This window comes from Carcharhinus amblyrhynchos, chromosome 15 (genome assembly GCF_965287045.1).
Source record: "Carcharhinus amblyrhynchos chromosome 15, sCarAmb.v2.hapA, whole genome shotgun sequence".
In the NCBI taxonomy this organism is placed as follows: Eukaryota; Metazoa; Chordata; class Chondrichthyes; order Carcharhiniformes; family Carcharhinidae; genus Carcharhinus; species Carcharhinus amblyrhynchos.
In genome coordinates this window covers 31,865,939-31,892,883 of record NC_137338.1, presented here as the reverse complement: position 1 = coordinate 31,892,883, position 26,945 = coordinate 31,865,939, and the positions used below count along the sequence as shown (strand labels likewise).

Genomic DNA, 26,945 nt, shown 5'->3' with positions numbered 1-26,945 from the left:
CATAACTTCCAAGCTCCCAGCCTCAGATTAGAGGGGTACCCCAAAGTGCACTGGGAAACTCCTCTTGGAATTTCACAGGTAAGCATTTGCTACGTAATTGCCCAGAAGTGCAAACTTCCTTGAGGCAATAGCTTGTGCTGTAAACCATTTGAAAATGTGCTTTAAATCACACACTGTCGATGGTTCCATCAGGGTTACATCAATAGTTACTCAAACCAAACCACCCCTAACCTCACCCACCCAGGGGAATCCCCTCACACCCTGACTAAATGCTCCACATAGTATTCCCACGAGCTGTACAGGGCTTCCCACCCTACCCCCTGACCTGATCAGAACCTCCCCAACCCTACCCACCTCCTCACCCAGCAGGCCCAACCCAGTCTTCCAATTTGGTGGTGCTAACCAACCTCCGTCTCCTGACTGGACCCACCATCCTGCAGGCACAACCCAAACGCCCCCGATATCTAAAGCCACATTCATCCCAGCATGTGCCCCCTCCCCCCCCACCCCCTCCCATTCCCAGTCCGGATATTTTGTTCCGAACCCATCCCCAGTTGTCTGTCCCACATTTTAACCCCTGATGTCCAAACCACCCCCCCAACCCTGATGTCCAGTCTGTCCCCTTGCCCACCCAACCTCTGCCTGCTCCCCCAATCCCCAAATCCGATCCACTTCACTCAGGCATTTTCTTTGTCCCTGGCCTGTTAATTTCACTGGACTTCTAAACTTACCTGGTTTATAGCAGCTAGTGCCATGAGAAAGGGCACATACCCTCCTTCAGGCTGACCCTCTTAGACTGCAATGCTGATAGCTGTGCTTCTTGGATCTCGCCCGGCCTCAATTGGAGAACAAGTGAGAATTTATATACCACATACTCTTCAGAATTTATTGTAAGTTTGTAACTTGCAGTTGTCAATTTAAAAATATGATTCCAAGAGAAATATCATGTGATTTCAGGCATTTGTAATAAAGTGCTGACTAGGATCTTTAGTGATATGTTGTGTTACTTGCTATAGGTCGCAGTGGAAGAAGAAGCATCAGTGCCAGCAAGTGCCAACAAGAAAAAACCAGACAAAAAGTCTGCAGGCAAAGGGAAAGGCAAACCAGAAAGGAAATCACCAGAACCACCAGTTAGCAAGAGAACTACCAAGCTATTGAAGCGAGGTGAAGTGGAAGTTATAGACAGAAGCATAAGTAAGTCCCCATTCACAATGTTATGCATTCTGAAGAGTGGAAACCTATCTTAGATGGGAAACAATGGGGAAGATTCTTCCATCGTGACCCGCAACTTTATTGGTGGGTCAGGCTGGGAGATGCGCGTTGTTGACCTTTTTTGGGATTTACGCATGTGCTGGGGACGTGTGTGTATCTCCCAGAGCCAGAGAACAGTTGGATCCAGAAACTGGTGGGAAGAATCTTTTTTAATGCAGTTTAAATATATTTTACATGGGATTATTGGGAACTTGCCAGGCCCAATTGAATCTCCGTCCTGTCAAGAGTACTTCATTCTGGCAGGATTTAGAGTAGCTCCCCCCCCGTTCGGAAAACTAGCTGGAGACCTTGCTGGAATGAAGGGGGAAGGGGGGGGCAACTGGGGCCGGATGATGTGGGGGGTGCCCTCTGGGCATGGGCACCCTGGCAGTGCCAGCCTGTGTGCTCTGGCACTGCCCAAGGGCAAAGTGCCCATGCCCAGGGGGCACTTTGGCACTGTCCACCGGGCATCGGGCAGTGCCAAGGGAGTGGGGCCTATTGTGGGCAGAGCCTGGGGCAATTGGTGGGGGTGGAGGGTCCCGCTGCCACTCTGCATGGTGATCGGTCTGGGCTGGAGGGAGATCAGCAATCGGGGCAGGCTGGAGGTGGGGGGTGGGGGGGTGCAGTGTGAGGGGGCGGAGGGGAGGTGGGGAGCTGTGCTGGAGAGATGGGAGGTTTGCCTCACCGGGGGGTTGGGGGGATCACCACTGCTGGGGAAAGTGGTGCTGGACATCGGGGCATGCAGAGGGGGGGAGTCAGGGCTGGCCTGGAAATTGTTGTGGAATCCGCGATCGGGCCATGGTGGGGTGAGGGGGGGGAGGGTTGGTGGTGGTGGAGGTGCAGCACTGTGGAGGTCCCAAGCTGGCTAACAAATGGGGAGACTGACAGATCGGGGCCACTATGCATGCACAAAGTTCCAGAGCTGTCAGACTCTGGCGTGAATGCCCCCGCCCCCCCCACCCAGGTTTTTAATGGGATTCATGATCGTGACCCCTGCATTGCACAGAGTGGGGAGATTCAAGTGTGAAATTGAACTGAGAAAACAGTCATGATCTAGAACAGTTTTCCATTCAATTCAGCACTTTTGGGAGAATCCCCGCCAATATTTCTGAAGTGCAACATTCTCAAATTCAAAGCATAGGTTTTTGTTTCTGCCTCCATTCTCTCTTGATCAGTATGTTGCTTTGAGCTAGGGGTATCCACATAACCTGTCACTTTTTATTAGCAATACTGTGTGATGGATGAAGTTAAAAACCTATCCTCACATATATAAAAATATAATTGTGTGGAATGTATTGGGAAAAGTATTGATTATTTGATTTTCCTAGTGAGTGGCATGCCTGATAAGGGAACATAGACTAACTGATTTTGGCATGATTTGTAGTTGTAGGATCATAGAATCTACGGCACAGAGACAGGCCCTTTGGCCCAAACTAGTCCATGCCAACCAAATTGCCCATCTAAGCTAACCCCATTTGCTTGCATTTGGCCCATATCCTTCTAAACCTTTCCTATCCATGTCTGTGTCCAAATGCCTTTTAAACATGGTCAATGTCCCTGCCTCAACTACTTCTTCTGCAGCTCATTCCACAAACATACCACCCTCCATGTAAAAAAAAAGTTGCTCCTCAGGTTCACATTAATTCTTTCCCCTCCCTAATTAATTCTATGCTCTCTAGTTCTTGATTCCCTAACCCTGGGAAAAAGACTGAGAGCATTCACCCTATCCATACCTGTTGTGATCTTATACACCTCTATAAGGTCATCTCTCAGTCTCTTACTCTCCAAAAAAAGTATCCTAGCCTGTCCAAACTCTCTCTATAACTCAGTCCCTTGAGTCCTGGCAACATCCTTGTAAATCTCTTCTGCTTCCAATAACAAGCATCCTTCCAATTACCCTCTGCCTCCTACCATCAAACCAATTGTATATTCAATTTGCCGGCTCTTCCTGGATTTCATGTGATCTAACCTTCCAGAGCAGCTTACCATGTGGAACTTTATCAAATACCTTATTGAAGTCCATATAGACTATGTCTACCACCTACCCTCATCAACCTTCCTGGTCACTTCATCAAAGAACTTTAACAAATTTGTAAGGCATGATCTCCCACGCACAAAGCCTTGCTGACTACTCCTAATCAAACCCTGTCTTTTCAATCTTATCCCCCAGAATTCTCTCTAGTAACTTACCCACCACACTTGTTAGGCTTACCGGTCTATAATTCCCAGGGTTTTCTTTGCAGCCCTTTTCTAAAAGGTAAGGTAACAGACAAATAAAGGAGGCTGTTTATAATGTAAGATAATGAATGTTCTTGAAAAATGTAAAACATTTTTAAAAGTTTATTTATTAGTCACAAGACTCTCATTAACAATGCAACAAAGTTACTATGAAATTCCCCTACTCACCACAGTCCGGCACCTGTTCGGGTCAATGCACCTCACCAGCACACCTTTCAGAACGTGGGAGGAAACCAGAGCACCCAGAGGAAACGCACACAAACACGGGCAGAACGTGCAAATTCCACACAGACAGTGACCAAAGCCAGGAATTGAACCTGGGTCCCTGGCACTGTGAATTAGCAGTGCTAACCACTGTGCTACCGTGCTGCCCCTGCTTGGTATTTGACAATTGAATTATCTACCCTTTCAACCAACCAACTGATCGATGCTTCTGCTGCCAAAAAACACATTGCGGGGGTGTGGAAAACCCCGCCCTACGTAAAGAAATTCATCCTAATTGATTTAATGGTGGCTATCTTATATATTTGTGCCCTCATGTTGAATTCAGCTAACTGGCCAAAACAGCTTACATAAGAACATAAGAAATAGGAGCAGGAGTAGGCCATCTAGCCCTTCGAGCCTGCCCCGCCATTCAATAAGATCATGGCTGATCTGTCGTGGCTCAGTTCCACCTTCCCGCCCTCTCCCCATAACCCTTAATCCCCTCTCTTATCAAAAACCCATCAACCCGCGTCTTAAAAATATTTAGCGAGGCAGCCTCCACCACTTCAACGGGCAGAGAATTCCAGAGATTCACCACCCTTTGAGTGAAGAAGTTCCTCCTCAACTCCGTTCTAAACCGCCCCCCCTTTATCTTGAGGCTGTGCCCCCTAGTCCTATTGTCTTTTTTGAGCGGGAAGAGTCTCTCCACCTCTATCCTATCCATCCCATTCATCATCTTATACGTCTCAATGAGATCTCCCCTCATTCTTCTAAACTCCAACGAGTACAAGCCTAGTTTATTCAGCCTCTCCTCATAGCTCAACCCCCTCAACTCCGGTATCAGCCTAGTGAACCTCCTCTGCACTCCCTCCAAGGCCAAAATATCTTTGCGCAGGTGCGGCGCCCAAAAATGCACACAGTACTCCAGCTGCGGCCTCACCAATGCCCTATACAGCTGCAGCAAGACCTCCCTACTTTTATATTCAATCCCCCTCGCTATGAAGGCCAGCATCCCATTCGCCTTCCTGACCACCTGCTGCACCTGCAAGCTGGGTTTTTGCGACTCATGCACAAGGACCCCGAGGTCCCTCTGCACCGTCGCCTGCTGCAGTTTTTCGCCACGTAAGTAATAGTCCTTCCTACCATTATTCCTACCAAAGTGGACCACCTCACACTTGCCAACATTAAATTCCATTTGCCATTTCCTGGCCCATTCGCCCAGCCTATCTAGATCCTTCTGCAGACAACTATCTCCCAGTTCTCTAGCCCCCTGACAGCCCTCCTCTTCGCCTCTTCCTCAGGGCAGTGTCCTAGGTCCAACCCTTCTAGACTTGCAACCAGGACCTTCATGTGCTTCTCTAGGAATAACCCTAGTAGTTTGTACTAGAAATGGCCATCACAGCTGGTTGCATTTGTAGTGATTTGTGTTTCAGTATTTCCAGATCTCTTTGTTTCTCCCTCCCATTTAGTTTCTTACTTTTTGCAGCTATAACTGTCCTCCTGTCAAAATGAGCCACCTCACACTTTGCTAACATGTAATTCTGTAGCCTATTATGAGACTAAAAGTAAGTATTTATTGTTTGATGTGAATATAATTACTGATGGTCACTCAGACTTGGTATAATTTGCCTTGATGTGTGTAATAAATTGTCAAATGGAACATCTGACAGCAAGAATATGAAAAGAACTCAAGTAGTAGAAAAGGGATTTGGCCACAGCGTGCCCCGCCATTCAGTTTGATCATGGCTGATTTATGCCAATCTCAACTCCTTTTCTGTGCCTTTATCCTATTGTCTCGGATACTTACAATTATAGTGCTCCTTTCACAAGCTTATGATAAAGCAATTTACAGGAAATTAAGTGCTTTTTGAAGCGCAGATGTTGATGGAATGTAGGTAATGCAGCAACAATTTGCATATGGCAAAGAAATAATAACGTGGTAATGTAGCTGATGTTAATAGTGGGTGATCATTAATATGTACTAATGTGCCATACTACTGAAGTAAAGGGGAAGTATGTTATGTATTGTAAAGCAGTGCATCTGTGTGATGTGTCACATGACATGTTATGACACCCCAGAGGCATTCACAGGGTTTTATCTCTCTTCTGTCTTAGGCTGTGTTGAGGCAACATCAATCTCAATAAACTCTGACTTGTTGGTCAAGTAATGCATGCTGTGGCTACCTATTATTTTGTTCTTTGCTGTAGAAGAACATAGAACATTACAGCGCAGAACAGGCCCTTCGGCCCACGATGTTGTGCCGACCAGTTAAAAAACAATGACCCTCTAACCTAAACCAATCCCTTTTCATCCATAAACCTATCCACGGATCTCTTAAATGCCCCCAAACTAGGCGCATTTACAACTGCAGCAGGCAGGGCATTCCAATCCCTCACCACCCTCTGGGTAAAGAACTTACCCCTGACATCCGTCCTATAACTACCCCCCCTTAATTTAAAGCCATGCCCCCTCGTGCTAGCTTTCTCCATCCGAGGAAAAAGGCTATCACTATCCACCCTATCTAAACCTCTAATCATCTTATATGTTTCAATAAGATCCCCTCTTAGCCGCCTTCTTTCTAGCGAAAACAACGCCAAATCCCTCAGTCTCTCCTCATAGGACCTCCCCTCCATACCAGGCAACATCCTGGTAAACCTCCTCTGCACCCTCTCCAAAGTCTCCACATCCTTCCTATAATGTGGGGACCAGAACTGCACACAATACTCCAAGTGCGGCCGCACCAGAGTTGTGTACAGTTGCAACATGACGCTGCGACTCCTAAATTCAATCCCCCTACCAATAAACGCCAAGACACTGTATGCCTTCTTAACAACCTTATCTACTTGACTCCCTACTTTCAGGGATCTATGTACACATACACCTAGATCCCTCTGTTCATCCACACTATTCAGAGTCCTCCCGTTAGCCCTATACTCGACACATCTGTTATTCCTACCAAAGTGAATTACCTCACACTTCTCCGCGTTAAACTCCATCCGCCACCTCTCGGCCCAGCTCTGCAACCTGTCTAAGTCACCCTGCAAACTACGACACCCTTCCTCACAATCTACCACACCTCTGACTTTGGTGTCATCAGCCAATTTACTAATCCACCCAACTATACCCTCATCCAGATCATTAATAAAAATTACAAACAGCAGTGGCCCCAGAACAGATCCCTGAGGCACACCACTCGTAACTGAACTCCATGACGAATATTTACCATCAACCACCACCCTCTGTCTCCTATCTGCTAGCCAATTCCTGATCCAATTTCCTAGATTACCCTCAATCCCATACATCTGCATTTTCTGCAGAAGCCTACCATGGTGAACCTTAAAGCCCCAAAACATAACACTTTGCTTCTAACGAAATGCCCATTTGTCCATTTACAAAAATCAGTAAATGTCCTGGAGACCATTTAACATTACTCCCCACCCTTTAGGATTTCTGCAGGTGCAGTTATGCCTGAGCCTACCATTGACACACAGGAGGCAGTAACATAGTGGTATTATCACTGGACTAGTAATCCAGAGACCCAGGGCAGTGCTCTGCTATGGCAAATGGTGAAATTTGAATTCAATTTAAAAATTCTGGAATTAAAAGTCTAATAATGACCATGAAAACATTGTTGATTGTCATAAAAACCCATCTGGTTCACTAATACCCTTTAGGAAAGGAACTCTAGTGTGTCCTACATGTCACTCCAGGTCCACGTGAGTGTGGTTAACTCTTAAATGCTCTCAGTGTTAGGCAATAAAACTGGCCGAGCTAGTGATGCCACATCCCATAAATGAATCAAAAAGAAAGATGAGGTGAAAGGTCATCTATTCCCAATTTCCTTTGATATATTCCCTGGGATGCAGAATGCAGCCAGGAACTTTAGCCTGCCTCTGATCTCCAACCCAAGCCTCTTTGTGGTAGTTGGGCAACTTTCTTTTACATGCAGTGTGACAATTAGGGCTTTCAGTAGTCAGAAAGCCCTAATCATAGAAAGCCAACTCACAACCTGTAATAGGCCTCAAATTTTTACCTCATTGATTGGTGCAAGCCAATCAGTGCCAAGGCTGATCAGTGCCAGGGCTGTTCTTGGCCCATGAAAAAGTCCAGTGCACTCCATAAAAATCAGCCCCAAAATGTCCAAGAACAAAGAACAACCCAGCACGGGAAACAGGCCCTTCGGCCCAACGAGCCCGCGCCGCCATTTCACAAAGCATTTTCCTACACCTACCCTGCCCCGTGTGTATGTGAATGGTACCCCTAATGTAGCCAGATTCAGGGGAGAATAGTGTAGGGTCAATTTGGTACACCAATCAGCCTAAGAGCACATCTTTGGGGTGTGGGAGGAAACTGGAGCACCCGGAGGAAACCCACGCAACCACAGGGAGAATGCGCAAACTCCCACAGACACAGGCCCAAATCCATGTATCTGCACAGCTAGCAGTGATAGTCACTGAGCTGTTGTGGTGCCCATCTGCTGGTCCAGGATTAAGCACACACAGCGACACGAAGTACTAGGCCACTCTCGAAACCTCCAAGAGCAGCCCACGCACGACCCACCATGTGCATGCCCCTCGTTTGACAACAAGGTGGACCGACACCTGTTGATTAAAAGAGACAAAAACATTAACATGTAATACGACATTTCCAGTGTCGACCTGAGGATCTGACCCTTTTTAATACCGTCTACTATAACCCTCCATCCCTGTTTCGCTCATGTGTCTATCTAAGTAAACCTTAAACAAGTCCAGTGTGCCTGCCTCCACCACCTTACTTGGTAGCGCGTTCCATACCCCCACGACCCTCTGCGTGAAAAACCATCCTCTATTATCCAAATTATACTTCTCCCCCCTCACCCTTAGATTGTGACCTCTTGTAATAGTTGTCCCCAATCTAGGGAAAAGCCTACCACTGTTGACTCTATCTATTCCCTTCATTATTGTATACACCTCTATCAGATCCCCCCTTAAGCTCTGTCTTTCTAAGAAGAAAAGCCCCAGTTTTTCCAACCTTTCCTCGTAACTCAGTCCTTCCATGCCAGGCAACATCCTGGTAAACCTCCTCTGCACCCTCTCCAGGGTCTCCACGTCCTTCCGGTAGTAAGGAGACCAGAACTGGACGCAGTACTCGAAATGCGGCCTAACCAATGTTCTGTACAACTGAAGCATTAGACGACAGCTCTTATACTCTATACCCCTTCCTATAAAGGCTAGCATTCCATAAGCTTTCTTCACAACCTTTCCAACCTGTGTTGACACCTTCAGAGACTTGTGCACCTGCAATCCCAAGTCCCCCTGTATTTCTATACTCTTAATTGGTCTACCTTTTATCATGTAACTCCTCCCTGCATTATTCCTTCCAAAATGCATCACCTCGCATTTGTCAGGATCAAATTCCATCTGCCATCTATCTGCCCAATATACCAACCTATCTATATCCTGCTGTGTCACCTGACAGTCTTCCTCAGTATCTGCCAATCCTGCCATCTTGGTGTCATCTGCAAACTTGCTGATCACACCACGTACGCCCTCTTCCAAGTCGTTTATATATAATACAAAGAGGAGAGGTCCCAGTACTGAGCCCTGCGGCACACTATTGGTGACTGACCTCCAGCCAGAAAAGGACCCCTCCACTACTACTCTCTGTCTCCTATTGCCCAGCCAATTTTCAATCCATCTAGCTACCTGTATCCCATGTGCCTTAACCTTTTCTACCAGCCTACTGTGAGAGACTTTGTCAAACGCCTTACTGAAATCCATATAGATGACATCAACGGCTCGCCCATCGTCAACCGTTTTTGTCACCTCCTCAAAAAATTCTACCAGATTCGTGTGGCAAAACTTCCCATGAATAAAGCCATGTTGCGTATCCCTAATCAGATCACAACGCTCCAAATGCTCATACATCCTATCCCTAAGAATTTTTTCCAATAATTTTCCTACCACCGATGTCAAACTCACTGGTCTATAATTAGCAGGGTTATCCCTACTACCCTTTTTAAACAGCAGTACCACATTAGCTACCCTCCAGTCCTCTGGGACCTCATCTGTGTCCAGAGAAGAGACAAAGATTTGCGTCAGAGGCCCAGCAATTTCATCTCTCACCTCCTTAAGCAGCCTGGGATAAATACCATCAGGCCCCGGAGCTTTATCCATCTTTATGCTACCTAAAAACCCTAGCACTTCCTCCCTCGTAATGGATATTTCCTTCCACTGACCTACAGATCCCTCCAAGACATTGCACGACACCAAACCCCTCTCCTTCGTGAATACCGACGCAAAGTATTCATTCAGGATCTCCCCCATTCCGTCAGACTCGATGCATAGCACCCCTCCTTTGTCCCTAAGAGGACCAATTTTCCCTCTAACCACTCTCTTGCTCCTAATATAAGAGTAAAATGCCTTTGGATTTTCCTTAATCCTATCAGCCAAAGCCATTTCATGCCCTCTTTTCGCCCTTCTAACTCCCCTTTCAAGCTCCCTCCTACTCTCTCTATATTCCTCCAGTGCACTCTCCGTTCCCAGTTGTTTCGACCTAACATATGCCTCCCTCTTCTTCCTGACCAAGTCTTCGATACCCTCTGTAATCCATGGCTCTCTAATCCTGCCTTTCCCATCCTTCCTCTTTGCCGGCACATGCCTTTCCTGCAACATTATCAGTTTGCCCTTGAAAGCCTCCCACTTACCAACATCCACTGTGGATATGTTGAGTAACACGTTTGCTGATAGATTATAGACCAATATTGAAGGTGATCATAAAAGTTTGTGGCCTGGGTAGTTGTGCCTTTGTAATTGAGAATGAATACATGATATACAGGAAAAAAAAATCTTCAGTGAGTAAAGGATACTGGACCCTGTTTTAACTCTACCACTTGGTGGGTTTTGATTAGATTACAGTTGGACCCACTATGTCTTTACTATTTTCTTTGTTTAATAACAGATGATGAACCTGACGATGGTCCTCAACGTTACATCATAATCCAAGGTTTCCAAAATCTTCAATTTCTACTCATGTTGGGAGAAGTAGGAATTAATGTCTCTGCTGTAATAATGATCAGTTATGAAAAGAATGAGAGTTTCCTGAAAGTGGATGCTGTCGAGTCTGAGGTAGACCACCATGAATCATTTGAAGGTCAGTTAGTTACTCTTTCACAATTAAGTTGTAGTTAACACCAATTTGGTCACTAGGGACAGTTACTCATAGCGTACAAAATAAAATATTATGATTGTGTCCTAATGGTATTAGGCAGGAAAGGAAATCTAGTAATTTTGGAAGTTCCATATTATTGATCTATGCTCAGGCATTCAAATTATAATTCCAAAATTTTTAGTTACATTTTATGCAACAAATTGTCATGATCTGGAAGGCATTACTTGTAAAGATAGTAGAAGCAACTTCACTAATAACTTCTAAAAGAAGTTTGGATAAATATTTGAAGGGCAAACATTTGCAGAACCACAGGGAAACAACAGGGGAATAAAACTAATAGTTCTCAGAATCTGTACAGATGTGGTGGCCTAAATGGCCTCCTTGTACAGCAGGGTTTCTCAAAACTAAACTTCTAAATAGCATTCAAAATTATTGATGGTTGCAGGAATTGAATCAGAGAAAAAGCAAAAGGAAGATGCCAACAAGAGCCTAGAAAATTTTTGGAAGTACCTTGAGCCTGTTCTGAATAGTGGAAAACCTGGATCCAAACTATTTGATATTGCCAGACTCCGGTACACGGTGAAGGAAGCCACCTTACCACAAGACTGGGACAATGATGATATGAAGGTCAGTACCGAGCTAAAACCTCAGGCTTAACTTGATTATAGTCAGATTACCATACAGCACAGGAGGAGGCCATTCAGCTCATTGAATCCATGCCAGGTCCATGTGGAGCAATCCCATCAGTCTCATTCCCCCATTTGATCCCCTGAGCCCTGTAATTTTATTTCCTCTGAGTGTCCATTCTGCTTCCACTATGCTTGTGGGCACATGTTTCCCTGTGGTTCTGCAAATGTTTGCCCTTCAAATATTTATCCAATCTTCTTTTAAAAGTTATTGGTGAAGTTGCTTCTACCATCTTTACAAGCAATGCTTTCCAGATCATGACAACTTGTTGCTGCATAAAAACAAATTTCTCACATTCCCCTTGCATCTCTTACCCAAAATATTTACTGTCCCCTCAATCTCCTTTTCCCCAAGGAGGACAACCCCAGCTTTTCCCTAACCTGGTAGCTAAAAGTCCCCATTCATGTAGCTGTTTTGGTAAAATCCCCTCTGCACCTTCACAAGGATGTTGACATCTTTCCTAAAGTGTTGTAGCCAGAACTGACAAAGTCTTCTAGTTTGTGCCTAACCAAAGCTTTATAAAGGTTCTGCATACATTCCCTGCTTTTGTAACTCAATACCTCAATTTCTGAAGCTCAAGACCCCATATATTTTGCTAACCAGTCTCTAAGGATGTCCTATAACCTTAGAAGATTGATTCACATGCATCCCAGATGCTTCTGTCTCTACACACTCTTTGTCTTGTCTCCTTATCTCTTCTGCCAAAATACATCACCTCATACTTCCCTGTATTAAATTTCATCTATCAGTCATCTTCCCATTCTCTTAGCCCATCTATGCCCTGACACAGGCAATTTGTATCATCCTCACTGTTTGTCTCTCCTCCTCCAAGTTTGGTATTGTAGCAAATTTTGAAATTTGACATCATATTCCAAGATCCAAGTCATTTATATATAGTGAAAAAATAGTAGTCCTAAAACTGATCCTTGGGGAACCTTACTGTTTACAATCCTCCAGTCTGAAAAACACTAACCCTCCAAGTCAGCATAGATTTACGAAAGGGAAATCATGTTTGACAAATCTTCTGGAATTTTTTGAGGATGTGACCAGTAGAGTGGACAAGGGTGAACCAGTGGATGTTGCATATCTGGACTTTCAAAAGAGATTAGTGAGCAGAATTAAAGCTCATGGTATTGGGGGTAATGTATTGAAGTGGATAGAGAGCTGGTTGGCAGACAGGAAGCAGAGAGTGGGAATAAACGGGTCCTTTTCAGAGTGGCAGGCAGTGACTAGTGGGGTACCGCAGAGTTCAGTGCTATGACCCCAGTTATTCACAATATTCATTAATGACTTGGATGAAGGAATTGAATGCAGTATCTCCAGATTTGCAGAAGACCTAAAGCTGGGTGGTAGTGTGTGTTGTGAGGAAGATGCTAAGAAGCTGCAGGGTGATCTGCAGGACCGGCTGGCTGAGTGAATAAGTGAGACGTTATCCCCTTTGGGGGCAAAAACAGGAAGGAGGAATATTATGTGAATGGTGGCAGTTTCAGGGAAGTGGAAAATGACCTAGATGTCATGGTGGAACAGTCACTGAAGGTTGACATGCAGGTATAACAGCTGGGGAGGTCCAACAGGGTTAGGGCTTGGGCCCCAGCTAGTCACAATACACATCAATGATTTGGAATGCAGAACCAAAAGAAACATTTTTGAGTTTGTTGATGAGATGAAAACTTAGTGGGAGTGGCGAGGAGGATGTTAAGAGGCTTCAAGCTGATTTAGACAGGCTGTGAGTGGGCAAATACATGTCAGATACAGTATACCATGTAAATGTGAAGTCATCTGCTTCAGATGGAGAAACAGAATGACAGAATATTGTTTAAATGGTGATAGATTAGAAAAATGTTGACATAAAAAGGCTCTTGGTTGTACTAGTACAACAATCACTGAAAGCAAACATGCAGCTACAGAGGCAGTTAGAAAGGCAAGTGGTCTGTTGACCGTCATTGCTGGAGGATGTGAGTACAGGAGCAAGGATGTCTTACTGCAGCTATACATGGCCTTGTTGAGATTATACCTGGGATATTTTGTGCAGTTTTGGTCTCCTTATCTTAGAAATAACATATACATGCCATAGAGGTAGTACAGTGTAACTTCACCAGACTTATTCCTGGGATGACAGGATTGATATATGAAGAGAAAATTGATTGACTGGGCCTGTATTCCCTGGAATTTAGAAGAATGAGATGGGACCTATTTGAAGCATGTTAAATTCTGACAGGGCTAGATAAACTGGATGCAGAAATGTTGTTTCCTACGGCTGGGGGGTGGTTCTTGAACAAGAGGGCACAGTTTTAGGATGGGAAGCAGTAGCGCAGTCGTATTGTCACTAGGTTAGTAATCCAGAGACCCAGTGTAATCCTCTGGAGACTCATATTCGAATCCCATCAGAGCAGATGGTTAAAAAGCTGGAATTTAAAGTTTAATTATTGCCTTAAACCATTATCAATTGTAAAAAAAAATCTGGTTCACTAATGTATGTCCTTTGGGGAAGGAATTTTGCTCCACTTACCTAGTCTGGCCTACATGTGACTCCAAACACACAGGTGCAAAGGGCTGAATGGCCTACATCTACTATTTTCTATGTGAGTTTACACAAAAATTCTCACTCTAATGAGAGATCAGACGAGAACTTTCCTAGGTAGCTCAGAAATCCAACAAATCTTCACATCTGTTGGTTGCTGCATCTCTGCTGTGGCTCTCACCTTATCAGGGCAAATTCATTTTGCTGTCAATATATGGCCCATGTACTTGACTTCAGTCACCTTCAGCTACAGTTTCTTGTTCCACTTCAAGTTTGTCTGGCAAGCTTTTTCTATTAGGAGAAATTTATAGGAATGGCACATGTCCCAAAAACAGAAGGTGACCTCGCTTCGCCCACAAGTGGGACCTAGTGAGGAATATCAGTGGTGCTGTTTGCAGGATTGCCAACTAAATAAGAATGGAGGTTCAACTCCAAAAGCTGCCTGCCCAAACAGAGAGCTGGCAGCTCAGCAGCCTCAGCGATACAACTCCTGGTGATGGCTATTGCTGAGGCTGCAGCTGCTAGGAGAGGACCTTAGTGGCCAGGAGCCCTCAGAGTAAATTTGATTAAGGGGGGTGGTTGGGTTGGGGGATGCCAGAGCAAGGAATGTCCTTCAATCGGAGAAAGGGTAGGTTCATATTGCACAGGTGGCTCAGACTCTGCGGTGGTGGCCATTGCTGCCAGGGGTGCATCTCTATCTGCCATGAAGTGCCCAAAATGGAGGCTATTCCTTACTGGAGCCTGCTGGGATGCTGCCAGATTTTACTCGGCAATATCACCACAAGGCACTGGAGTGGCACGGTGGCACATTGTAGCACTGCTGCCTCACAATGCCAGGGACCTGGGTTCAGTTCCCGGCTTGGGTCACTGTCTGTGTGTAGTTTGCACATTCTCCCCATGTCTGTGTGGATTTCCTCTCGCAGTCTCAAAGAAGTGCTGGTTAGGTGCATTGGCCATGCTAAATTCTCTCTCGTATACCCGGACAGGTGCCGGAGTGTGGCAACTATGGAAATTTCACAGTAACTTCATTGCAGTGTTAATGTGACTTACTGGTGACTAATAAATAAACTTTGCTTTTACTTTTCTACCCTAGCCTCTGGTGACAGAAAGTGGTCCTTAATTGTCCACTTATGTATTTCAATTAAGTTCCTGCAAGATGGAAAATATGCCAATTCTCCCATCACTGACAAAACACCATGGTGGGGGGAAGACTTTGGACAAGCATTTCACCTTTCTACATCATTTTTTTCCCTGCTTCTAGTCTTAATAAAGAGTTTGCAGAATTCTGGTCATTAATGTTATTCTTTCTCCACAGATACCCCTCAGATTCAGCCCTGCTGAATATTTCTGACATTTTCTGTTTCATTACTTTCTCTCTCCCTGCTTTAAAAAATGCACCAACAACAATTTGACTGCCAACCTGTTTAATTTTCTAAATTATTAAAGTTGTGAAGCAGCGCCTTGTTACCATGACCTGTTGCATTTCCTGGACATGTTTCTTCTTTGTTTTCAGCTGGACTTTGGTGCAGCAATATTTGACGATATTGCCTGCATGATTTATGATTGTGAAGACTGGAAAAGACAACATCAGAACTATCTGAACAATATTAAGCTGATTACGGTGCCAAAGATTTTGAAAAAGGAAGAGGTAAAGCAGCAGATCCTATGTCAGGATCTATTATTATGTTCCACATCTGAATTGATTATAATGATGTAAGCTTTAAAATGGTCCATTTTTCAATACAATAAATTATTATAGAAGAATATTTTACCTGTATAAGAAAATTGCAACAATGTTCATGAAACAATGTATAATTTAGTTATGCGTCGTGTGCAGAGGAAGTAGTCATTACATATCACAGTAACTTAAAACATAAGGCCATTCCACCTTTTAAAACATAGATAACGGAATTTATGGCTGTTCTGAATTTTGGGCCATTTTTCTACAGGAAGAGTTAAAAAAATAGTTACTTTTATTACTCTTATATAAAAGCAAATGCATTCTAATTTTTAATCTGTTGATTAAAAGTCGACTAAGCAATTAGTGAATTGTCATTTAGTTTGTGTATTAGGAAAATGACAAGGTTAAATATTAACAGGAATGCTAACATGCAGAACCTGATCTTGCCAAACACAGTCATTTTGCAAGGCCGTCCTTGTTTCAGCAACTATTTGGCATTGAACAAAGCTTCCAACCCTATATCTTGCGTTTTATAACGACCATCTGCTTTCACTTCTACAACAATGTCCATCTCAGCCCATCTGGAATGGTAGGCCTCATCCATGCCTTGTCTACTTCTGATTCATCAATTGCAATGTTCCCTTGCCCAGCCTTCCATCTTCCTTCCTTAACAAAGTGGAATGTATCTAAAACTCTGCTGCACGTACCCTAAATCGCACCAAGTCTCATTGACTTTTTATTCGCAAACACATTTGATTTGAAAATTTTCATCCTCCTGTTGCAATCCTTCCATGCCTCCCTTCTTATCTATAATCAATAGTATTAGTCCTGTATGTTATTTAAATCTACTAGTATTAGCGCTCTTAATCCTCTTAGACAATAATGTCACTGCTGGCATTGCACTCTGCAGTGTCAGCTCTGGGCATTCTCTGAATTTGGTGTGCATTCTTTGTTCTCCGGAATGTTGTGCTGTGCATGTTTTGAGCTCTGCAGTATTAGGACTGCATTTTCTGAACTTGGTAGCCTGGCTGACAATGGCTGGATTATATTGCACATTATGGAGAACTTGAAATATTCTGAAATAGAACTTGAAATATTCTGAAATTGGGGCGGCATGGTGTCACAGTGGTTAGCACTGCTGCCTCACAGTGTCAGGACTCGGGTTCAATTCCAGCCTCAGAGACTGTGTGGAGTTCACACGTTCTCCCTGTGTCTGCGTGGGTTTCCTCCAGGTGCTCCAATTTCCTTCCACAGTCCAAAGATGTGCAGGTTAGGTTGATTGGCTATGCTAAATTGCCCCTTAGTGTCTCAAGATGTGTAGGTTAGGGGGGAGTAGCAGGTTAAATACATGAGATTACAGGGATGGGGCTGGGTGGGATTATTGTCAGTGCAGGCTCGATGGACCAAATGGCCTCCTACTCCATTGTAGGGATTCTGTGATTCTAGATTTGATCAAATCACACATTTGGTGAAGTGTTGCTTGAATCATTGCGAATTGAATGATTGCAAATAATAACCTGCTTTTTTCAGAACAGTGATGTAAATGTTTGTACCAGTAAAAGACAGCTCGCCTTTTTACCAGAATCCCTTGACCTCTGTCAGTCTGTGGCAGTGACAGATTCATTTTTAAACAGATTTGAGAGGTTTTTAATACTCAACACTGATGCCAAGGAATTAGTGGAGCTATTGGCAATTGTGCACTGCACTAACAGACAGGCAACAAAAGTAGCAAAACTGACTGGAAGAAAGAACATTTTTCTTTGAACTTGAATAGGAAGCAAAGGGATTATTCCACATAAATTAAGGCAAAGTTTTACCCTGTTGTGGAATAAAGCAGCTTGAGATTCAAATAAACTTTATCTTGTCTTTCAGAGATATTGTAGCATATATTAAACACAATGAAAAACACTTGGACAGATTACAGGGTTGATATCATCACTAAACACTCAAAGGAAGACCTGAATTTATGACTATGACATTTCACAGAATTACTATCTTATTAAAAAATACTTTTCTACGTTCACATTTTGCCTGGAAAAAGACATTTCCTGTTGGTCCTTTTATGTTATGTGTTTTTATGTCAGCTGTCCCCCTTTATAATGAGTTTGCCAATTTAGCATGATAATCTGGAGTCCCAGAAATTGCTTTTTCTGAAACTGTTTTCATTTATCCTTTTTTTATCCTCAGTATCTTTTGTCCAAAATAAAGATTTAAGCAGAATAATTGCAGTACACATTTCACAGTACATTATTAAATTTATCTATTGGTTGTTTGCCCCAAGCAAGTGATTTTAGCTCATTTTGTCAGGAAAAGGAGCATAGAATATAATTTTCAAGATAAGCTTTAATCTGGGTACCATGGAATTCTGAAGGAAGGAGATGGCTGGGAATTAATATTCCTGGCTACAAGGTATTATGGAGCAATAGGGAAGGAATCACAGGAAGTAGATGGCAATGTTGAGCAAAGAAACCAATATAGCACTGGAGCGGGTAGTATAGTTGAGGGGTTAAAGAGAAGGATCTGGCTAAAATTAAGGAACAATAAAGGAGCTATGCTATTATAAATGCAAAATACTGTGGATGAAATAAAATCAAAATACTGGAAAAACTCAGCACGTCTGGCAGCATCTGTAGATAGAGAAACAGAGTCAATATTTTGAGTCTGTATGATTCTTCTTCAGAGCTTTGCTGCCAGACTTTCTGGGTGGGACTTTACAGCCTTGCTCATCCCAAAACTGGAAAATCGTGCCCGAGGTCAACAGACCTTCCCAGAGTCCACCCCTCACCTGCTCCAATTCCCATGGCAGGCGGGATGGCAAAATTCCGGCCTCTGAGTTTTTTCAACATTTTCTGTTTGTGCAAATGAGCACTGATAATCGAGGATTTCAGTTGTCCTAATTAGACTGCCATAGTTGCATGCAATGGGCAAAAGGAGAGGAATTCCTCAAATATCTACAAGAGATGAATGTATTTCCGGCCCAATGAGAGAGAACAAAGCATATTCTGGGGAATGAGGGCAGCACAGTGGCACAATAGTTAGCACTGCTACCTCACAGTGCCAAGGACCCAGGTTCAATTCCAGCCTTGGGTCACTGTCTGTGTGGAGTTTGCACATTCTCCCCGCATCTGCATGGGTTTCCACCAGATTAGGTGAATTGGCCATGCTAAATTGCCCCTTAATGTCAGAGGGTCTAGCAGGGTAAGTACTTGGGATTACAGGCATAGGGTCTAGGTGGGATTGTTGTTGGTGCAGGCTCAATGGGCTGAATGGATTCCTGCACTGAAGGGATTCTAAGATTATAAGTGGCATGCCTCACTTGTAGAATATTTGGATAATTGATCATAATAACATCAGGTTTAGAACAGCTAAGGAATAAGGAAAATTAGCCCTCCTTTAGTTTAGTGTTTTTATGTTGGATTGTACCTTAAGGTACAGTTGGGAGGGCTAACTTCTGTGAATTGAAAAGGAATCTAGTCCAGATGGATTACAATTAAAAATTGGGCAAAACAGCACCTAAATAATGGGAGGCCTTCAAAGAAGAGATGGTTTGGGGACCAAGTGGAGACATCCCTATAAGAGGGAGAGGAAGGGCTTCCAACGCAAGAACTTGCTGGATGACTCGTTGCTGTGTACTGAGCGCAGCTCCCTTATTAAAAAAGAGGCAGACCACATTTTAGAGGTCCTGGCTAGCTGTGCATCATGCTATTCTCACAAACTGCTCAACCATCTATTGAGCATGCAACCAGTCAGCAGCATGGTTCATGCTGGGCTGCATCATTAAATCATTTAAGTAAGGAAGCATGTCAAAGTTCGTGCCCACGTGTCTCAGTGGGATCAGGGATAAGAAGTTTGTGCATCACCAATCCCTGTGCTAAAAACAGGCCTTTAGCTAACTTTCCTTCAGTATATTTTGCTGATCTTTATCATCAAGGTTGGAAATGTTGTATAACCAAACCATGACTGTAGGCAGTCTTAAAAATATCAGAACAAAATGTTCTGCAGGAGAACTTTAAGAATTTTACCACTCACAGCAAATGCATCCGTCATACATTTATCATACTCTTTTTCTTTTGACAGTTCTTGCCCCCATTCCCTACAGTAAAACACCTTCATAACTTCCTTACACATAACTTTTATGGCACCTCCCTGAATGCAACCATGCGTTGTTGCTCTATGCCAATCCCTCCAGTCCTCACTCTGTCAAAATTTGAACCTTCCACTTCTTCCAAACCTCTAGCCGCCAGATACTGCAAACAACAAATCCTTAAAGTTGGTTTTTTTGATTCTTTCATGGGATGTGGATATCACTGGTGATACCAGAATTTATTGTCTGTCCTTAAGTACCATTGAAAAGGTGGTGGCGAATCATCGCAATGATCTGTGCAAATACACCTACAATGCTGTCAAGATTATGATCCATGCAACAGTGAAGGAATGGCAATATAGTTCCAAATAGTATGTTGTGCGGCTTGGAGGGAATCTTGTAAGTGGTGGTGCCCTTGTCTTTCTTTGTATTTGGGATTGCAAGTTTGGGAGGGACTTTCTAAGGAGCATTAGTGAGTTTCTGCAATGCACCTTGTAAATGGTACTCACAGTGGTACTACTGTGTGGTGGTGGATGAAGTTAATGTTTAAGATAGTGGATGGAGTACCAATCAAGCAGACTGCCTTATTCTGAATGGTGTTGAGCTTCTTGAGTGTTGTTGGAGCCACACTTATCAGGCAAGTGGAGAGTGTTCCATCACACTCCTGACTTGTGTCTTATAGATAGGAAGAGGCATTTTAGAGTCAGGGACGTGAGCTGATCGCTGGAAGATTCCAAGATTCTGACCAGCTCTTGTCGCCCCAGTATTTATGTGACTGACCCAATTCAGTTTCTGGTCTGTGGTACCCCCCAGATGTTTATTGCAGGGGATTCAATATAGTAATGTCATTGATTGTCAAGGGAAAGGGGCTAGATTATCTGTTATTGGATATTGGCGTTGCTTGGCACTTCAGTGACTCAGTGATTAGCACTGCTGCCTCACAGAGCCAGGGACCGGGTTCAATTTCAGTCTTGGGTGACCATCTTGTGGAGTTCTCCTCTTGTCTGCAGTTTTCTCCCACAGCCCAAAGATGTGCAGGTTAGGTGGAGTGGCCATGCTAAATTGTCCAAAAATGTGTAGGTTAGATGGAATAGTCAATGGTAAATGTATGGGGTTTCAGGAATAGGGCAGGGAGGATGCACCTAGATGAGATACTCTTTTCGGAGAATTGGCACAGACTCAACTGGCTGAATGTCCTCCTTCTGTACTATAGGGATTTGATGAAATGTTACTGGCCATTTATCATCCCAAGCTTAATGTTGTCAGATCAAGCTGCATATGTACACAAATGGTTCAGTATCGAAGGAGTTGTAAATAATACTTGTGTAATCATTGTGTAATCATTGGTAAGTATCCCCACTTCTGACATTATGATGAATGGAAGGTTATTGGTGCAGCTAAAACGATTTTTGCAATGTTGTTGAAAATGAGAAAAAGAAAGGAAAATAATCTTGAAGGAAGAATAAGAGAGAAATTGTGAGGAAATTAGTGGGTGCTGAATGATATTAAGCACCAGGTTAAGCTATGTGTAAAAACCATACAGAAATATAGTGGTAAAATGTGGACATGAAGAGGGGGAAATGCGAAGAAGCAGGTAAATACTGCAACCAAGTAGGTAGATAAAGTATGCGAAATTCAGTTTTAAATTATTTAAGTTTTTTTGGATAATTATTTTACAGCTGCTTTCAAGTACAACCCTGACTAATAGGAGAAAGTCTACCTCAGCAAGTTTGACAGTTGCCCGTGAGAAAGGTACCTGATTCACAAAGCTCTATATTTGAACTGTTTTAAATATACTTCAGGATTTGTAAATTATCATTATCAGTCCAGATTTTTCTGTATTGGTAGCTTTGCCATTAATTGTCGTGTTAGTCTATTGTGCATCCCAATCTTCCAGCACAGAAGGAGGCTTGTCTTGTTTCTGCTGACTGTCTGCAAGAAAAATACATCTAACACCACTCCCCCCCCCCTTTTCCCCATAGCCCTGCAGTTTTCTTCTCTTGAAATAATTGTGTCACAAAATGATAGGATGCTATTTAAATGATTTTTTTTGCATAAGTAAAATCAAACTGCCATTTATTTTGTAAACCATTTCTGGGCAGTACCTAAAAGAAAGCAGCTGAAAGAAAGAAAGAAGGGAACAGGGTGTTCTTTGCAATTAATACAATTAGCAGTCAAAGTGTTGTGAGCCAGAAAGCAGTTTAGACAAAGATGAGGTGCTGAACAAGCAGGAGCAAGAAAGAGAAAGAGACGTGCACCCCCAGGAACCAGTTCAGCTAAGATGAAGTGCTAAAGGCAAACCAGTTTGTGCAAAAGATTGTTTTCTTTGCTGAACTGAACAACATCCCCAAGTAATCACTGACTAAATTTGACCAATAGATTTATGGTTGTTGTTTGGGAAATGAGAATCTCAGCAGAGTTTAAGTCTGGGGGAAAGAAATGCTTTGGGTTTTCAGTCTTTGAGGGACTAAGTGCTTCCTGTTAATTTGCTGAAGTGTAAGTGGGAGTTTTATTATGTATCTTCCATTTTAATAAATACTTTTATTTGTTTGTTTACTGAAAGAGAGGTCTGAGTTCTCACTATTCACCAGCGTTTCTCGCTAATAACCAAAAAAACCCATACAGAACCATTGTTTCAGGTTGGAACACATGACATCAGCAGATTTTGTAACAGCTGAGATTGGAAGTTGAACTAATTGATCATTGAGTTTGTTTTTAAAAGACATTTTGGATTATAATTTTAATTAATATGTATTAATACATTTAATTAATATGTATTAATATGTAATATGGCAGATGGATTTCAACGCGGATAAATGCGTAGTCGTCCATTTTGGCAGAACCAACGGGATGAACGAGTACACTATCAAGGGCAGGAGTCTTGGTAGTGTTGAGGAGCAGAAGGATCTTGGGGTCCGGGTCCACAGGACTCTTAAATCGGCCTCGCAGGTGGAAGAGGTGGTCAAGAAGGCGTATGGTGTACTGGCCTTCATAAATCGAGGGATTGAGTTTAGGAGTCGGGAGGTAATGCTGCAACTTTATAAGACCCTTGTCAGGCCTCATTTGGAGTACTGTGCGCAGTTCTGGTCGCCTCACTATAGGAAAGACGTAGAAGCTATTGAAAGGGTACAGAGGAGATTTACAAGGATGTTGCCTGGACTGGGAGGCATGCCTTATGAAGTTAGGTTGAGGGAACTGGGTCTCTTTTCCCTGGAGAGACGTAGGTTGAGAGGCGACCTGATAGAGGTTTATAAAATGTTGAGAGGAATAGATAGGGTGGATTCTCAGAGGCTATTTCCCCAGGTTGAAATGGTCGCTACGAGAGGACACAGGTTTAAGGTGCGGGGAGGAAAGTACAGAAGTGATGTTAGGGGTAAGTTTTTCACTCAGAGGGTGGTGAGTGAATGGAATCGGCTGCCGTCAGTGGTGGTGGAGGCGAACTTGCTGGAGTCTTTTAATAGACTTCTGGATGAGTATATGGGGTTTTATGGGATTGGGAGTTATAGATAGGTGTTGATGTGATCGGCGCAACTCGTGGGCCGAAGGGCCTGTTTGTGTTGTAGTGTTCTATGTTCTATGTATCAGTTGCTGCAATTATAGGGAAAATAGAAGTTTGAAATGTTGAAACTTGCACTAACCGTATTTCATCCAGTTAGTTTTATTTCCATTGAGTAGTTTTCTTTATTTGAGATGCAGGCTATTGAAAGGACAATTAAAAAAAGAAAAACCTTCCACAAAGTGACCACTACTAGTTTGAGTACACAAGTTGAATAAACTAGCTCTGATGGTTTTGAAACAACACAATCTCGTTGCTTGCTTTTCAGATGTTTTGCTAAGAGATCTTTCTTTTCTATGTCTTTGGTTTGTAGATTATTGTTACTTTGTATTCTAGGTGAGAGCTAATTCTTCCGGATCTCAAATTTTATATGAGCAAAAGTTTGCTTTGGCATACTGTCAAGTTAATAACGCCAGTTCTAGCTGCTTTGGATATTATTTTTAAGTCTCAATGGTGGAGACATGAAACCTGGATTAAATGCTTCAAAATAGCAATCATTAGTTTCTAAGGGGAAAGTAGCTGTGATAAATGATTTCTCATAGTTTTTGTCAGTGATAAAACTGTCCCCAGAAGATACAAACGGTCCCCAGAAGATGCAGAATGTCATAATTAATGGTCTGGCCACTGGAGGGGGGTGCTTGATATCTCCATCCTGGTTGCAGTACATAGGATAGCAACGTTGTGTGAACATCATCACCTATCACTGTATTAATATGACATACTTTCCCTTGTGAGTCATTTTGTCAAGCATAATTCCTTTTCCTTAAACCCATGCTGAATTTGTCTGCTTTCCAAATGCTGTGCTGTGAAACCCTTGAAAATGGATTCTGGCAACTTCACTCCCCTAAAGGTGTGCAGGTTAGGTGGAGTGGTCATACTAATTGTCCCTAATAGTGTCTCAAGGTGGATCAGCCACGGTAAATGCACAGGATTACAGGGATAGGTTGGAAGATGGGCCTGGCTAAGATGTTCTGTCGGACAGACAGTTCAGACGCAATGGGACGAATGACCTCCTTCTGCACTATACTAATTTTGTGATTCTACTTACATAATATCTTATGGTTTTGATTTTCTGCTGACCAATTTGTTTCATTAGCTGATGATGTGACCATATACTACGTACACATGAAAAGGTTAAAGCATTGTGTTTTAATGTTTTTTTAAAGCAGGTGTTTCTATTCCACCACTGGATATGAGATATTATAATGATCTGATGAATCTAGTGCCCTTGGAGAGTCTCTCTGTGCCTTTAATATTACACTGTATATTGGAACAGGTTTGTATGTATTTGTTATGTATAAATGACTTGATGACTTGGTCTTTGATTAGCTTATCTTTTCACATTTTACACTATAATATTCTTAATTTAATTCATTTCTGTCTCGGTACTTAATTCAATATCCAATTTCTGGTAGCTTCATTGGAAACTAGGATTTTCTTATTAGCGAATACATAATTGCAGTAACAAATGCAAGCAAACTTCATTATTTTCTGTTTTTGAAGGAAGAAGATTGCAGGAAGGGATTTTTTTTAAGGGAATACTGGCTGTGATACTGAATTATGCCCCTGTATTTCACGTGCAAAATCAAGTAGAAAAAAGTCCTGTTCTTTGAAACAGATTTTTTGTTATTATTTGGTCTTTACTGAATAACACTGCACTGAACAGCTAGTGTTACTATGAGTTACAACTGTAGCAGCTGAGCCAACCGACATTAGCATTTTAGTATTGCATTATTATCAGTGTCTGTTCATCCCTGAGTTACTAACCAATTATGTGGTTAAATCCCTTAAAATGCAGCAGTTAATAGTGTCCTCGATTTGTAATTTTGTCTTCACTATACCTGTCAGAGCAGTGCTGATAGGATTTTAGTAGAGTATGGTGCAGTACTAAGAACTCTCGAGACCATGCTTATTTAACTCAGTGCAAACAGAAGCACTGTGAGTGTACCTACAGCAAATGGAGTGAAACAGTTCAAGAAGGTAGCTCACCATCACCTTCTTAATGCCATTTCAAAATAAACAGCAAATATTGGTCTTGTCATCAATGCCCACATCTCATGAAGGAATGTTTTTGAATTCCAAAGTCCTACCCTCCCTTTTAGTTTTAAGTAGGAGCATTCCTGTGACACTATACAATTCTATTCTTCCCAAATTTTTTTTTCATTCATGAGACCTGGATGTTGCTGTCCATCCCTAATTGCCATTGAACGGAGTTGCTAGCTAAGCCATTTCAGAGGGCAATTAAGAGTCAACCACATTGGTGTGGGTCTGGAGTCATATGTAGACCAGACCAAATGAGGGTGGCAATTTCCTTCCCGAAAGGACATTAATAAGCCAGATGATTTCATGACCATCATTAGAGCGTTTCCTTGGTCCCCAGATTGCTAGTCCAGTGACAATGCCACAATATCACTATGCCCCTGCCTCCCCTGTGGAATTATCAGCTGGGCATATTTGCCAAACTAAGCAATTGATACCAAGTGATGATTGAGTCTGAGGCTGCAGCATGATGTTTTGGACTAATTTCTGAAGCTTCTTTGGACAACTCCCCTATCCCCATTCCCAGCTGCAGAGGCTTCACAAACATTGCTTGATCAGGTTTTGAAGTGCTGATATCAGTACACCACAGCAACAATATCTGATCTCTTGAAGTACAGCAGACTTACTTGTCTCTATTAGTTCTCTAATTTGGTAATGTAATACCAATGTTCATTATAATTAAACTAATGACTAGAATTGTTTTTCTGGTGGTTTGCTTTAACTAATATAGAAACTATTGTTCTGACATGGCTTTAAAACACATCATTTCATTAGCGATCTCTGTTGTTACACACAGGTAGTTGCAACAGAAGAAAGTTTACCTCCTCCAAGTGAATTTATTCCTAAACCGCGGAATGATGGACTGGATCAGAATCTAGTAGAGCACATGATATCCACTGTGCTCAGTCTTTCAGTGCCTGAGGATGATAAAAAGGTACTGACAGATCCCGTTACATTACAATGCAGTTGAAGGGAATATCTTCATTGTAACGTTAACTCAAAATGCATTTTCATGTGAAGATAACAAAAGGAGCCACTAAAAATATAGGGGACAATTCTCCCTGCAGAACGTTGGGCCAGGAGACTCAAGTAGAGGCCGTTTAGCGGGCTCCCCGCTGGGCACCATGGCCTCTGCGACTCTCTGGCAGTTGAATTTCTGACACTGTCAGCCCCATGCCAATTTCTGGCAGGAGTATCACACTGTATCTGCAATCCAAAGCCTGGAGAAGGTGAGTGCAGAGGAAGAACTTCTTAGTAAAACCAACAGACTGTGAAGGCTTTGATCAGTCACACTGAAGAATTCCAATGTTGGCCAGGTGAGGGGCTATTGTTGAAAGCATTCCTCTTGTCAGAGTTGATAATGCAGCTTGGCAGTTGATTGCCAACTGTGTGGAAAGCACCTTGGCTGTCTAGCACTTCTCATACATTCTACTGCATTTCTCTGCTACGAGCCCATACTTCAGAGTAGCATGAAATGTTACTCCACCATCTACTCTACTAAGGGTCAAGAGCCGGAGGTTCATTACTGCCAAC

General features: G+C 42.9%; 1 protein-coding gene across 1 annotated transcript in view; it reads left to right on the top strand.

The window, feature by feature from the left end:
• The window catches only part of LOC145353527 (sperm-associated antigen 17-like), a 194,436-nt gene that overhangs the window by 6,231 nt on the left and 161,260 nt on the right, over positions 1-26,945 (top strand). Inside the window, exons 5-11 of the mRNA XM_080204336.1 lie at positions 1,017-1,194; positions 10,634-10,825; positions 11,289-11,470; positions 15,565-15,699; positions 21,496-21,568; positions 24,539-24,648; positions 26,209-26,346. Of these exons, the coding sequence (XP_080060462.1) occupies positions 1,017-1,194; positions 10,634-10,825; positions 11,289-11,470; positions 15,565-15,699; positions 21,496-21,568; positions 24,539-24,648; positions 26,209-26,346 (1,008 nt within the window). The remainder of the gene's footprint in view (positions 1-1,016; positions 1,195-10,633; positions 10,826-11,288; positions 11,471-15,564; positions 15,700-21,495; positions 21,569-24,538; positions 24,649-26,208; positions 26,347-26,945) is intronic.